Genomic DNA, 14,623 nt, shown 5'->3' on the forward strand with positions numbered 1-14,623 from the left:
TCACGCCGGCGGCCGTTGGGGGAAGGCGGGAGGCGGCGCGCGCCCCGGTTCCCGCGCCGCGAACCCGCCAAACCTCCCCCCCGAGCCCGGCCCGAGAGCCGGCGGCGGCGGGAGGAGGGAACGGACGGCGGAACGCCGCGCTCCCATTGGCTGCGCGGGGCGGAGGGACGCGAGGCGATTGGCTGGGCCGCCCCACCTTTGCCTCGGCGGCTCAAAGGGTTGAATTCAAATCCGCACCGGGAGCGCGGCGGGGCGGGACGGGGCCGGGCGGCGGCACCGCCACCCCTCCCGGTGGGTCCCGGTTCTCGCGTGTCTCGCAGAGCAGGAGCACAGAGGAGCAGCTTTCTAAGCGCAGCGACGGCGCCAAATGTTTAAACCGGATCCCGGAAGGACCCCGCCCCGCCGGCGGCGGCCAATCGGCGGCGCTGCGCCGTGAGCGGCCGGTGCGGCGCGGGCGGGGTTGGGCGGGGCCGGGCCGTTGGGCGCGGGCCGCCGGGCGCGCGCGGGCCGGGCCCAGAGGCGGGAGGCGCCGGGACGGTCCCGGGCGGCAGCGGGAAGTGGCCACGGGAACCGGCCACGGCGGGCGGGGTGGGGGGTCCCGCCGCTTTCCCCACCGGTTTTCCCGCTAACGCTCCGCTCCTCCCGCCCCGCAGAACCGATGCGGATCGCGGCGGCGGGTGTCGCCCCCTGAGGCTGCGCGGCGGCGGGAGAATGCAAGAGGCGGGCGGGGACATGGGGACCGGCGACAAGGTACGTCCTGGGTACCGCATCGCGTTCCTCCCGGCGGGGCGGGGAACCGAACCGGCGACCCCCTGGGGCCGCTGTGTCCCCACGCGGGTCGGTGACAGCGCCGGCTGCCCGTTCGCAGCCGTTTGCAGAACCGCGGAACCGCTTCGCTCGTAACGAACGCGGGATAAAAAACAGAGTCGGGTGGTCGGGATGGAGCGCTGGGACCTCCACGTTAATTTCTGAGCATTTAAAAAAATACCAAAAACTTTACCTGGCCACCTTTATCCGCCGATTTCATAACAAGCAGGACTCCTTGCTCCCCGTGCCTTTTTTCCTTAATAAAAGGTGTTTCATTCATTCATTTCTCCTACGCATTAACGTTCCGACTGTATTTTCCCTAAAGAGAAAAAAAAAAAAGAAATAAAAAAGAAAAGGGAAAATTACCTCAAGGAAAATTACCTTCAGAATATGAAGGGTTCTGTTTCTTAAGCTAAAAGCACAAAGAAATGGTTTCAGGGAAGGTGTTTGTTGGGTCAGAGTCAGATTCCAACCTTTGGCTTCAAGTTACCCAAAAAATTGAATTAATTTCTGTCCCGCTTTGACCGTTACCAATAAATGGATCGCAACGCTTCTGGTTCTTAACATCACAATTTTTGTAGGAAAATCACTCTTCTGAGCCGCACAGGAACGTATTGGAAACCCCTCTGAAACAAGCAGCTACCTCACAGTCGGTGTTGACGGAGATCCAGCCCCTCACCACACCCCCGAAACCCAAAGAAACCCCCCCGGCCGACCCATGGACACCCACTTCCAACCTCAAAATGCTGATCAGCGCCGTTAGTCCCGAGATTAGGAGCAGAGACCAGCGCCGGGAGCTGTCAAACAACGCAAGGGACGTCCTGCCGGCAAAACCCTGTTTGCAGGTATGTTGTAAAAGGGTCGTCTTTATTTACTTTTTAAAGTTAGCCGAAGGCTGTTTATTCAGTGTAAAAAGTTATACGTTAACACACTACAACTTTTTTAAAGTTTTCATTTTGGAGTATTTACCAAATATAAGTCAGGATATTGACCAGTTACAACAGGTAACATTTTGCTGGGTTTATTTCACAGCTGTTGAGGACAAATAGAAAACACTGGGCCTTTGGCAGCGCTCACAATGAAACTGTTAAATACCTCTGTTTTATTTATAATAAAAAAATTTCAGACTCTCTTTTTCTTATTTCCATGTAGGAGCACTTATCAGGAGACGAATATGAAAAATCTCATCCAAGTCGCAAAGAGAAAAGTCTGGGATTACTGTGTCATAAGTTCTTAGCTCGATATCCTGATTATCCCAGCACCGCCGAGAATAATTACATTTGCCTTGATGAAGTGGCCGAAGAGCTTAGTAAGTTGCTTTATATGTTAAATATTCCTTCATACAGACGTGCCAATAACCTCCCATTTTTGCTCTGTAAAATTTTGAGTGCGTAATGTGTACTCTCAAACTTACTTAAACCCGTCTTTGAACTTTTCATTCTTAGAGCGATTCCTTTAAAAAGCTGAAGTTTCTTCAGTGAGCTGAATGGAGAAATTCCAAATTACGTTTAATATTAAACATCTAAATTACTGCTGATACCACAAATAACCGGCTGCAGTTTTTTTGGATCCAGAGATGGTAACTAAGATTAGAGGTTGGATTTTTGCGGCAGGAACCAGCGTTTTTCAAACTGAGCCCACAAGTTCCTGTCCAGTTGTGGCATCAAAGCAAGAAACTACTTTCTGCTCTTTGTGATCATTTAACTTTCTCATTTTCTATCACTATTTTTGTATTGTGCAAATGATCTACCATGAGTCCAGGTTGCTAACACTGAAGCTTTTTTTTAATCAAAGAGCTATGAAATTACAGTATTCTACAGATTATAACACCGTCATTTTTGTGTCATTATATCCTCAGGTATATCTTGGGGAAGAGGGACAAATTACAAATAAAACAAAACGCTTATTCTATTTGTACAAAGTAACCTCTCTTTTGGAAAATGCCCAGTCAAAACCAAGAAATCAATAGACAAAAGAGAAAAGGACAGTGTGTTAATAGAATAACTTATAAAACCATTACAAATCAGTTGTCTACCTTGCCTTTCCAAGGGTATTTAATGAGACGATCTAAAATTGGTGCAATGAATAAGTAAAAATGCTGCATTGAAACCCATCTAATGGCTCTTCCGGCAACAGAAAGCTTCATTTCTCAGGGAATGCATTAAACCATGGATAACTGTGGAAAAGCAAGTCCTTCCTATCTAAAGCAAGAATTGTTTTCTTCTCCTTGCTGGCAAGATCTCTGAGGGCTATTTTCAGAAAACTTTATGACAAGGAATTGGGAAAAGTGCCTTAGAAGTATAATAATATACTTGCTGTAATATATACTTGCTTAGACGTACATTAAGAGTAGAGGGAAATATAGGAAACTGATCCCTTCTCTGTGCAATTATTCAGGTAAATATACAACGAAACGTTTTATATAGTAGAAATGTCATGTTAATCTTTTTTAATGTATTTTTCAGATGTGGAACGTAGGCGCATTTATGACATTGTGAACGTGCTCGAGAGCCTCCACATGGTGAGCCGCCTTGCCAAAAACAGGTACGCTTGGCACGGGCGACACAACCTCTCCAAAACCCTGCAGGCTTTGAAAAAAGTTGGAGAGGAGAACAAATACACCCAGCAAATTCAGATGATCAAGAAAAGGGAGTATGAGCACGAGTTTGATTTCGATGGTGAAAGGAATGAAGACATGGCGAGGTCTTTTGGCTCCATTGAGCATTCAGAAATGTCTTTTGTCGAGCTCCCAGGAATGGAATTCCGTGCTGGTAAGAATTCTCTATAATGCCAACAATAATTTGTGCTTGTAGTGATATCTATGAACTTGGAAAAAACATTGATGGGACTTCTTATTTCCTGAAATGCTACTGCCTGAAAGGCACCCCAGCTGTTTGTGGTGAGAAGTCCTCTGCACTCTTTCAGTTCTCTTATTTATTCGATTCTTGCACACGTATTTTGTTTTTATGGTGCGAGAACAAGGGGGCATCAGTGAAACTATAAAACACCCCCAGCATAAAACCCGCTTGCAGGATTTGTTACCATTGAATGCTACCGAAAACAAAAGTCTAAATTACTCCGCTAATTTATTTTTTAATTTAGGTTTGATTCGTAGAAGACATGTTAGTCAAGGATTGTTAAATACATTGTATAACCTGCAGTTAAACATTTTTAAGAGTACAAATTGTCAGACAATGGGAAATACGCACGGGGGGGACATCACACTCTCTTCTTTGTACTTACACTTGGTACCCACCTAATTATCTGATTCTTGCCATGTAGAGACGTGACTCCGGAGTTCACGTAGGCTCTGCCTAGTTGCCGTGTTGTTTGTTCTTATCATAATCGTTACTGACAAGTTTCTTCACTTTTAAAAGAAAACGTTTGTAGCTGGCGTGTCACTTATGACTTTAATCCTTTCCCTGTCTGCTGCAGCCTCAGTGAATAGCAGGAAAGACAAGTCTTTGCGAGTGATGAGTCAGAAGTTTGTGATGCTGTTTCTTGTGTCGACCCCTCAAATCGTGAGCCTTGAAGTCGCTGCTAAAATCTTGATTGGAGAAGACCAGTTAGAAGACTTGGATAAAAGCAAGTTTAAAAGTAAGTAAAACGCTGCTGTAGCTGTCTGCTTTTTGATCTAAGTGGGAATATCAAGCGGAGGCTAAATGAACTATTTTAGTACAAGTCTATACAGTGTAAAATACCATCATCTTCCTGCCATAAATACATTTGAGCTGCCAAAAACCCACTCAACACCTTGCACAGTTTTTAACAGGGACCTGCTTGTGCGTAGTCATTGATACATGATGACATCTTGATCACGTTAAAAGTCCATTAAATCCTCTCTCGTTAAGTAAAGCCTCTTATCGGTAATAATTTCCTCAAGCAGCCTGTCAAAGATTTCAGCATCATTTCATCAAAGATGCCCCAGAATCATGCAAATCTGTGTTGTGGTCCTGTAGTTTACTTGTTGGAAATCTAAAGAAATTCTGTGAAAGTCCTGTTAATAACTCACACGTGAGAGGAAGTGAAACCTCGTGCTGTAACTGCCAATTCTTTCTTCATTCTGTGACCCTGCTCTCAGTTCCCCGCATGTTTCCCCTTCTCCCTCCCCATTCAAATGAAAAAGGTACTTCTAGGTCTAGGCCTGCGTATCTTTAATAACCAAAAATGGGTCTGCTCTTGAAGGATCTAGAATTAATGGTGGGTTTCATTGAAAATTACACCCTCAGACAGACTCCATTCCTTTTTCTGTGTGTGTGTGTGGAATTGTATCTATGCAAAAAGAAAACTGCTCCTGGCTGGTTTCAGTTCGTAATTTCCTTTCCAGCGCATCATGACAACACAGAGAGGCGGGTGGGTTGTCAAGAGGAGCTTCTTGTTCATTTTCATTCTTTCTTTTTCCTCCCTAAGGTCTGTCTTGTACGAAAAGCATTTTGAAGGCATTCCACACCATTTCGGGCATTACATATTTGACCATGTTCTTGGTTTAGAGACATAGTCCCAAGTTCCATGACTTGCTGGACTGTAAATTTTCAGGAGCAGCAGCTTTGTCTTTGCAGTTGAGAAGTCATCTGTAATTTTACTGCTGCCTAAAGCTTTTCCCCAATAGCTCCACCTGACAACAGCTCAGAATGTAGACGATGATCATCCTCTTGGATTTGAGTTCCCATATTCAGCATTCCATGTGCATACTTGCCTTTTAAGCTACTTATTTTCACTACAGAATTGGTATAAATTGGGCCATTGCAGAGAACCCAGCTTGTTTTCAGAATGGTTTTGTATTTCTATATTTAGCGTAATGTACTTAGCACTATTCTCTCTTCTAGATCTTTACCTGTGTAATTCTATTCTACATACAAACCATATTGTGATATATGATTTCATAGTACACCCGTTCCACAAAATTGTTCTTATTAAAAAAATACAAAGGTTTTTCCTTTTAGCTGCTAAAAGGACGTTATAACATTTTTCATCTGATACAAGTCAATTTGTTAATTGGAATTGCCATACTTTACATTTGTTTCTTTTGTTTCAGCCAAAATTAGGAGACTTTATGACATAGCGAATGTTCTCAGTAGCCTTGAGCTTATCAAGAAAGTTCATGTGACAGAGGAGAGAGGTAGAAAACCAGCGTTCAAATGGACAGGACCCGCAGTCTTGCCAAATACTCAGGGTGGGTGTCTCTGTCATTTTACATCGTAGATGGGCTCATACTGAGCATCTTGCTAATAATCAATAATTATAAGCCAGGCTCAAATAACTGCTTTTAATTACTGAGTCTGCGTATTATATGTATTGATTTTTCTGGAGGTTTTTTTGCTGTTTTTTAGATACAAAACTTGAAACGACTTCTACGACCTGTCCCCCGCCTATTTCAGACTCCATCGCTTCCAAAGAACAGTGTTCCAAAAACCTTTTTCCTTCAAGAGGGAAGCAAAACTTCACTCGGCATCCGTCTCTGATCAAGTTAGTTAAAAGTATAGAAAATGACAGAAGAAAGATCCAATCTGCTCCGACCAGCCCAGTTAAAATAAGTGCAAGTAAGTAGCTGAAAAATACATTTCTGTATCTTTTTCTAAGTGTGTTTTTAACTCAGATGTATTCTTGCATTAAATATACACAAGGAGAAGTATATTACTATTTCGTCTTTAAGAATAATATTAAATCCTTTTTTACACGTCACTATTTTGACTTGGTGTGGTGCCTGTTTGTGTAGTAGAGCTGATTCTCTGGGTATTGTATCTTTATGAACTGCTCTAAGCCTGGCTTGTTGTATAAGCTGCGCTTTAGATCTTGGTATCTAAGCAGTTCAGTATTCCATAAAATTGGCAGAAAATTGCCAAACAATGTTCTTGTTTGGTGTCTTTGGAGGAAAAAAACTTATGTTTGATGTAACCTGGCAGCCAACTGATCAAATCAAGCCCAGGCTGCAGTTTGAGGATAACACGGAGTCTGTATGTCTTCTCAATAAATAACGCACTCTCCTCAAGACAAAATGTAACTGCTATGTCTGATGTATTAACACTTTTGTTTTCCCCCTCCAAGCAGGTACTGATCCAAATTTATCAGCTTTCCCAAGTCAAATGGCTGTGGTTCCAGCAATCGCTAAACAGCAGCTGGAAGGACAATCCAAGTAAGTTTGCACAAGTGAGCAGCTTTTTGTTGTTACTGGCTATTAAGCTGTGATCGGTCTGCAAAAACCGGTCACCCCTCACACTACAGGCTACTTGTTCCACTTGTTATTTTTTTGTTTAAAAATTTTGAAGGAAACTTTAAAAATGTGAACATTAATTTTAAGAACTTCAACTGGAATTTTAGAAATTTTGACGTGAAGTTGTAAAAATTTTGACGGGGATTAGGAAAATTTTAGTGAGAATTTTTAAAGTTTCAACAGGATTTGAAAAATTTTGACAGGAATTTCAAAAATTTCAATGGGAATTTGAACAATTCGGATGGGAATTGAAAAATTTTGAAGGGAATTTGAAAAATTTCAACATTAATTTTACAAATTTCAACTGGAATTTTAGAAATTTTGACGTGAAATTGTAAAAATTTCAATAGGAATTTGAAAAATTTCAACAGGATTTTAAAATTTTTGATGAGAATTTAAAAATTTCAATGGGAATTTGAACATTTTGGACAGGAATTGAAAAATTTTGAAGGGAATTTGAAAAATTTCAACATTAATTTTACAAATTTCAACTGGAATTTTAGAAATTTTGACGTGAAATTGTAAAAATTTGACGGGAATTTGAAAAATTTCAACATTAATTTTACAAATTTCAACTGGAATTTTAGAAATTTTGACATGAAATTGTAAAAATTTGACGGGAATTTGAAAAATTTCAACATTAATTTTACAAATTTCAACTGGAATTTTAGAAATTTTGACATGAAATTGTAAAAATTTGACGGGAATTTGAAAAATTTCGATGGGAATTTGAACATTTTTGACGAGAATTCAAACATTTTAGTGAGAATTTTAAAAGTTTCAAGTTTAAGTACAAATATATTATATTATATTATATTATATTATATTATATTATATTATATTATATTATATTATATTATATTATATTATATTATATTATATTATATTATATTATATTATATTATATTTATTTTTGTACTGTGGGAAATAATTTGTCAGGGCATTGTGTATTAAAATATATTTGGGGTTTTTTTTCTTTTCAGGAAAGCGAAAGAGCTGAAAATGAAACTGTCGGGATCTGCTCTGGAATTCAGTGCGTCCTCATCACCCGAGGCCGCCCCCAAACCCGAAGCTCCTCAGAACGTGACCCCCTCCCAGCAGCCCAGCCTGGGGCTGTGTCCCCCGAGCCACAGCGCGGTCCCCCCGCTCATTCTACCTCATCCTCACTCGGGCGTTTCATACGCCATTTATCTGCATCCTTCTCAAGCCCACACTGTGACCGCCTACAACCCGAGTTTCATGCTGCAGCCTCTACCGTGTGCTAACGTAACCGGAGCGAAAAGCGTGAATTCAAAAGGGTTAAATACCACAACCACTGAGGAAGGGGACGGTCAGATTGCTACGGATGAGCCCACAAAGTCCTTGACAGCTCAGGAAAGAGCGACTGTGAAATCAGAAACTTCGTCACAGAGGTGCCTTAAAAGATCACAAGCATTACAAGAGAATAATTCTATTAAAAGGTTTAGAAGTGATGAGGAAAACTTTGATACTTCTCTGGTAAGTTAAATTATTTTTAAATGCCATTCTATAGCTTTAGGATGTTGCCACCTACTCATTTTCAAAGTGGCTTAGGAGCCTACCAGTGTGTGTAGGTGTTTAAAGCAACATTACACTTGAAGGGCTGATGCTCATTTGTTGTGCTTGCTGATGTTTAGGAGGCTGACTTTATATATATATATAAAAGTTATAGATATATACAAAGATAGATAGATAGATAGATAAATTTTACATAATCTTGCTGGCGTTTGCGAAGCATCAGGCAGAATATACAGTACACAATGTAACACGTATCTTTGAAAGGCCAGCCCAGGCTCAGGCTGTATTTTTCTCCTTGCTCCCCTCACTTCCTCCTCCAAATATCCATTTCCAAGATGTGTTGGAGTGCACAGACGTTAGTCAAAATATAACAACTCCCAAAACATTTCCAAACTTACCTGGAGTAGTTCAGGTTGCTCATCTTCATCCAGTGGCTGCCACTCATTCCTGGCTTTGGTGTTAGGAAGGAAAGTGGACACATAAAAGTCACTGGACAGGGAACGTCCCAAAATCCCAATACCTTCTAAATATTTCTTTCCAGTGTTGCACACTGTTAATATTGTATTGTTGTCGGCATAACGATACAGCACATCAAGAGAATACGAGGTTCGGATACACCTGATACACATGGAGAAGCTGGGTCTGGATTGCTTTCTACTCCTCGGTTGCCAAATGTTTTAGTGCCTCTGTAAATCATTAGGCTGCTTTAATTGCGCTTGCCAAAAGTCGTGAAATGTCATCAGCGTGGTGTGACAATGAGTGGTGTCAAACATCCCCCGGCTGTGAGGGAGCAAGGGGGGGGACGTGGAGCTCGTTGTCTTATTGACTAGAAATTATTATAGCACAGACTTGGGAGACAGGAGAAACTTCCCTTCCTCGTTTTTAAAATGTATAAATATCATTGTAGACCTGTAATTGAGAATGTAAAGTCCTAACGATGTCTGCCTTTGGTTTTGTGTTTACTCTTTCTAAAAGGGAGAATCTATTAAGAATGAACGACCACCTTCCACTAGCTCACAAGTAAATCACGAAACGGACGATTTCCAGCAAGAGAGACAGAACAAAACCAAAACCTCAGATCAAAACACGGCAAATTGCTATGAGCAGTGTAAACGAGAAGATATTCCAGAAGATGAGGACAAGACTAAACAAGACATAGCTGTAGCGTTTGCCATTCCTGCTCCCGAGGTGAGCCTGGCTGCACTTGGATTATCTGTAGTTTGCTTTTCAAACCTTCCTTTGTAGGAATGTAGGGCTTCTGTTTCTACTCAAATGGGGGGACATAAGTGACTCCCAGGCTTCAATTGGGAGGAAGATCACAACTAAGTAAATGAAGGCAATGCTGAGATCCCTCACCTCCCCTGTTCTTTGTGTGTATTTGCTTTCAACTGAAACAGAATCACATGAAACTCTCTTCATCAGTAAAATCTGGAGCTCTACAGTTAGGAGAACCAGAATAAAGAACAGTTCTCTTGACAGAAGCAGAACTTGTGAATGCAAAAGGATTGTCTTCCAATATTTGCTTTATGAAAAACACCGTCCAGCAGTGAGGTGATGTGATGATTGCTGGGGCTGGATGCTTCTTCTGGGAAAAAAAATAAACATATTCAGGCTGAGGATTTCTCTTCTGTCTGGTCTAATAGTACTGTGTCAATCCCAGGCAGAGCCAGCTGACTTATGCACAGAAATTGTACTTTAAAGAGTCAGTTGTGTCTAATTTCAGACAGAAAGTGGTACAGGCGTGGAATAAACGATCCTGGGGATACGGAGGATAACGAGGAACAAGGCAAGAGGGATGCAACTTTGGAGAAAAACTTCATGCTTGTTTATTACACGTTTGGGGTAAATGTGGCTTTGTCCTTTTCTTTTCCAGACATTTTTTCCATCTGGTTATCTTATTCCTCTGACTCAGTGCACCCACGGCAACAAGGCCAGTGTTTCTAATAAGGAGAAAGCTGGGATCTGCTCGGTACAGCACACTACGTACAGCTCTCCCATCGCTGGTGAGTATTGAACAGGCTTACAGGAGTCTGGCTTAAAGAACTGTGGGCCAGATTTATCCCACTGAGGTAAGGAAATCGCAACGCGATTGATTCTCAATTTTTAATCCCTTTCAATACTTAATTTCTCTGTTTCAGGCGTCATTCCAGTGACGGCATCTGAACTGAAAGCAGTTAACATTCCTGCCTTTCACATAACACCGTTCAATATAATGCTGTCCCCGACGTCTATCGCTGCCGCACCCATGCTGAGCAACTCCTGCCTCAGCTCCAGCAACGCCGGCTCTGCCCAAAATCCGAGTCCTTCCATTCTCAACTTCACCCTGCAACACGTAGGACTGATACCTGCTGGGGTGCAGGTCCCCGCGAATCCCACGCTCCAGCACGTGCCGCAACCAGAAAGTGTCGGCCGGAGCTCGGGAAATGTGAACCTGCAAGAGGAGAAGGTAAATTCATAAAAATACATCGCAGCTTCTTGGCCGCGGTGGGTCAAGTGGTGCAGGTAGAATTTTTAAATGCACTTTTTTTTAATCTTTATAAATCAGCACTGCCTGAAAAGAGCTGGCAGTGAAGGGCAGCGTAAGTACAATATGATTAAGAGGTTATAAAGGAAGAACACAGAATGTGAGGGGTTGGAAGGGACCTGGAAAGCTCATCCAGTGCAATCCCCCCATGGAGCAGGAACACCCAGATGAGGTTACACAGGAAGGTGTCCAGGCGGGTTGGAATGTCTGCAGAGAAGGAGACTCCACAACCCCCCTGGGCAGCCTGGGCCAGGCTCTGCCACCCTCACCATGAAGAAGTTTCTTCTCTTATTTAAGTGGAACCTCCTGTGTTCCAGTTTGCACCCATTACCCCTTGTCCTGTCACTGGTTGTCACCGAGAAGAGCCTGGCTCCGTCCTCATGACACTCACCCTTTATATATCTGTAAACATCAATGAGGTCACCCCTCAGTCTCCTCTTGTCCAGCTCCAGAGCCCCAGCTCCCTCAGCCTTTCCTCACCCGGGAGATGCTCCACTCCCTTCAGCATCTTTGTTGCCTTGTGTCTTGTTTGCTGTGGAAGTGGAGCCGGCTGGAAGACGATGAGATGTGCAGATACAACTACTTTAGAAGGAGGATTTTGCATAGATTTGAGAGGATACTTATTAATAGATTGTCCATTTGTTATTTAATCTTTCCTCCTTAATCTCCTTATCTGCTCTCAAGTTCTTGCATTTAATTTTAGCTTTTTTTAATAGGATGACATTGTAGAGGATTTTGAAATATTTCTTTTACCACATGAAGCTTTTCTGGATATTTTGTGTAATACTGTATTGCCTAAGGTATTAAAAAAAGGAGATAGGAGAGGATTAGAGAAACCAGATTTTTATTTCATTGACTTTATCTATATAGCTTCATCAAGGAATATCTTTTTCTCAGTAAGGAGTTAAGTTTTTAAATTTTCAAGTATTTTTCTAACATCCTGTGGAAACCTACAACTGGAATTCACTATATTTTTCCTTCTTCATAAAGGAAAGTAACATTCTGTCTCCTATTCAGCCTCCTGTTCCAAAGGAACCCCCAGAGCCCCAACCGGTCGCAGAGAATTTCTTCCGCACGCCAGGAGGACCAAACACGGGATCTTCGCCCTCTGCCAACTCAAATGGTACCGAGAGAATCTCTCAAGGGACTCTGTATATTCCTCAACGAAAACTTGAAGTGTCACAAGACTAATTTTGGGATATCCGATTGCTGAATGCGTTAGCAGGTGTAATTACTGGTAACGCTCTGCACAGGTCTGGGATGGTGCGATGGACAATGTGTGTTTGGACGTGTATTGGCAAGACTGGAATAGCCTTATTGAGATGCTTTAGAATTAAAACTGGCTCTTAATGAGAAAGTTAATGTCTATTTTTTTTTTTTCAAAAGGCTTACCTGAAGTATTATAGCAACAAAGTTATGTATCTAGGGATTTTTGTGTTGCTTTTCTGCTATGCAAAGTAAGCTGAGATTGTCTTTGTACAGAAAGGTACAGTTTATCAGTCAGTACGTATTTTGCACAAGGAAAAGTACTGTGAGCATGTACATATTTTATGTCTTAACAAAAAGGCCATAGTTCAAACGTCTTGCTCCTATGTTCAATAATGCTCTTTTGTAAAGTTAGTTAAAGGAAAAAAAAAAAGGAAAAAAAAAAACTTAATCAAGTTTTATATAAGTTAAGGATTATTTATACTGTATTTTTTAATCAATTTGTTCAGATTAAACTTACAACAAACTCAAAATTGGACTTTTTTTTGTTTGATCTAATTAAATTACTTAAGTAATACGTTGTATATTCGCCAGCATCTTAATTCCTTTCTTATTATCAGCCGGGTGTACTGAAGAAAGAGAAAACGGTATTTAATCAGAAAGGGTTTTAAGTAACTCCGTCTGTATCCTGAACTCCATCACTAGAGGTTACATTTCATAGTAATGCCAATTAGAGGAAACCAATTAGAGGAAAAAATGAAGATTGGAAATCAGAGTATCCTTATCACCTCTTCTATTAAAGTCAGAATTGGAGTGAGGTGTACACTACATTATACATAGTCTATAGGTTCTCCCGACACTGGGGAAGCTTCAAGCCTAAGAGCAACTTTTTGCCCTAAGGAAAAAGATGAAGCCTCCTCACACGCATCTTAGATGAGAAGGAATAACTAACAAATTAAAGGAAAATACATTGGATCTGCCTTCCCAGGTGAAAGGTGCTTTTCTGTCCCGATTAGGCCCGGAGAAACACGAGCAAAGCCCAAGATTCAGGCTTGGACTGGGTAAAAAAGCACAGTTAAAAGGGCTAGTATGGTAAAAATAACCGGCTTGATTTTACTAATGCAAAATCATAATACAAAACACATTTGACAGAATAGGATCACTACCTAAATACTCTTACACGAGTGGGAGAGAAGAATAAAGGCTTGGAAATGGGGGATTCTCACTGCAGCAGCGAGGAGATAATTGATCATCCTTAAACATGCTATCAATTTAATCTGAGAAGTACAAAGGTTTATAGAAACCTGCATTACCCAAAGGAAACTACAAACCTTTCATTTTCGGACATAACAGGTGACAGGATAAGCAACTACAGTAATTAGGGTTGGAGTAAATGATCTCCCAAACTGGCTCTATCTGGAAAAGCTGCCGGGTGTCCCTCTTACCAGCTGCTCCGCGCAGGCTCGGTAACTTCACTTTCTCATTCATTTTTCACGCTGAAAAGCCACCACTTCTCAGTGCATTTTACTGCCCGGACAACCCACGTTGTGTTCTGAGCTCGCTGCTGCTCCCCTGCCCCAGCACCCCCAGAATGTGACCCCCATACCTGTTGAGCTCCGCGAAAATCCCTCCGAGCCTCAGGCTTCACTTCTTTATACGCTGCCCTTCCAGTTCTCCGAGCAGGCTTTTCTAATCCACACCTTTGATTCCTGCGTCACCAGGAATATAAGAATTCACACGTGTGTAGGCTCCCGTTGCATATTTCAAGTCTGTTCTTCCAAAAGCCGCAGTGGAGTAGGGATTAAATGGAATTCCAACTAACTCGTACGGGTCCGACTGCTCTGAGCTGTAAAGAGCCTCTTGAGTCGCTCCTTTAGGGGCACCCGATATCTGCGCAGATGCACAGGAATGAAGCAACACTGGGGAACTTAAAGGTTGTTCCCTGCCTTTTCCCCTTAAATTCTCTGACAAACTCAAAGGGAAAATACTTATTGACATTTTGGGGCAAAATCTTTCTCTATAGATTTCCCTGCAAAGTTGGTTATGGTGCAGATCTTCCCAAGTATTAACGCACAATGTGAGTGAGGATCGATAAAGATTTGGTTCCCTCAAATGTTAACTGATAAATCCCCATGGGTGCAAACACAGAGTGGGCACAAATCATAACAACCACATCCACAGCACCCTCACCTCTGCATTTCACCTTATTTGACACAGACAGATTTCCCTTAACCATCCATGGAGAATGACCAAGAAGGGATGGAGCCCAGCTCTCCTGCTCAGGAAAAACTAGTCCCACAACTTCACATCGAAGACCTTTCTCTACATTAGCGAACAGA

At 42.1% G+C, this 14,623-nt stretch overlaps 2 protein-coding genes across 9 annotated transcripts in view; one reads left to right on the forward strand and one right to left on the reverse strand.

Moving 5' to 3' along the window:
- Window positions 1-334, reverse strand: part of LOC309442416 (uncharacterized protein) — a 21,468-nt gene extending 21,134 nt beyond the window's left edge. For all 5 annotated transcript variants that reach the window (XR_014184604.1, XR_014184605.1, XR_014184606.1 and 2 more), the window contains exon 1: window positions 197-334. The gene's annotated coding sequence lies outside the window, so the exon portion shown is untranslated. The remainder of the gene's footprint in view (window positions 1-196) is intronic.
- Window positions 300-12,868, forward strand: E2F8 (E2F transcription factor 8). 4 transcript variants are annotated; one of them, XM_082058266.1, is made up of 14 exons: window positions 300-443; window positions 654-750; window positions 1,389-1,652; window positions 1,960-2,116; window positions 3,273-3,578; window positions 4,243-4,404; window positions 5,843-5,980; window positions 6,138-6,347; window positions 6,853-6,940; window positions 8,002-8,515; window positions 9,530-9,742; window positions 10,428-10,557; window positions 10,693-11,000; window positions 12,096-12,868. In XM_082058266.1, exons 2-14 carry the CDS (start codon window positions 712-714, stop codon window positions 12,267-12,269), a joined length of 2,703 nt encoding a protein of 900 aa, XP_081914392.1. In that variant the 5' UTR covers window positions 300-443; window positions 654-711; the 3' UTR covers window positions 12,270-12,868. The 4 variants fall into 4 exon arrangements, with proteins under 4 accessions (XP_081914392.1, XP_081914391.1, XP_081914394.1 ...); XM_082058265.1 differs by lacking the exon at window positions 300-443 and having other exon boundaries at window positions 514-750; XM_082058268.1 differs by lacking the exon at window positions 300-443 and having other exon boundaries at window positions 514-750; window positions 6,186-6,347.
- The last annotated feature ends 1,755 nt before the right edge of the window (window positions 12,869-14,623 follow it).

Source organism: Streptopelia decaocto, assembly GCF_964273445.1.
Source record: "Streptopelia decaocto genome assembly, chromosome: 7".
Classification (NCBI taxonomy): Eukaryota; Metazoa; Chordata; class Aves; order Columbiformes; family Columbidae; genus Streptopelia; species Streptopelia decaocto.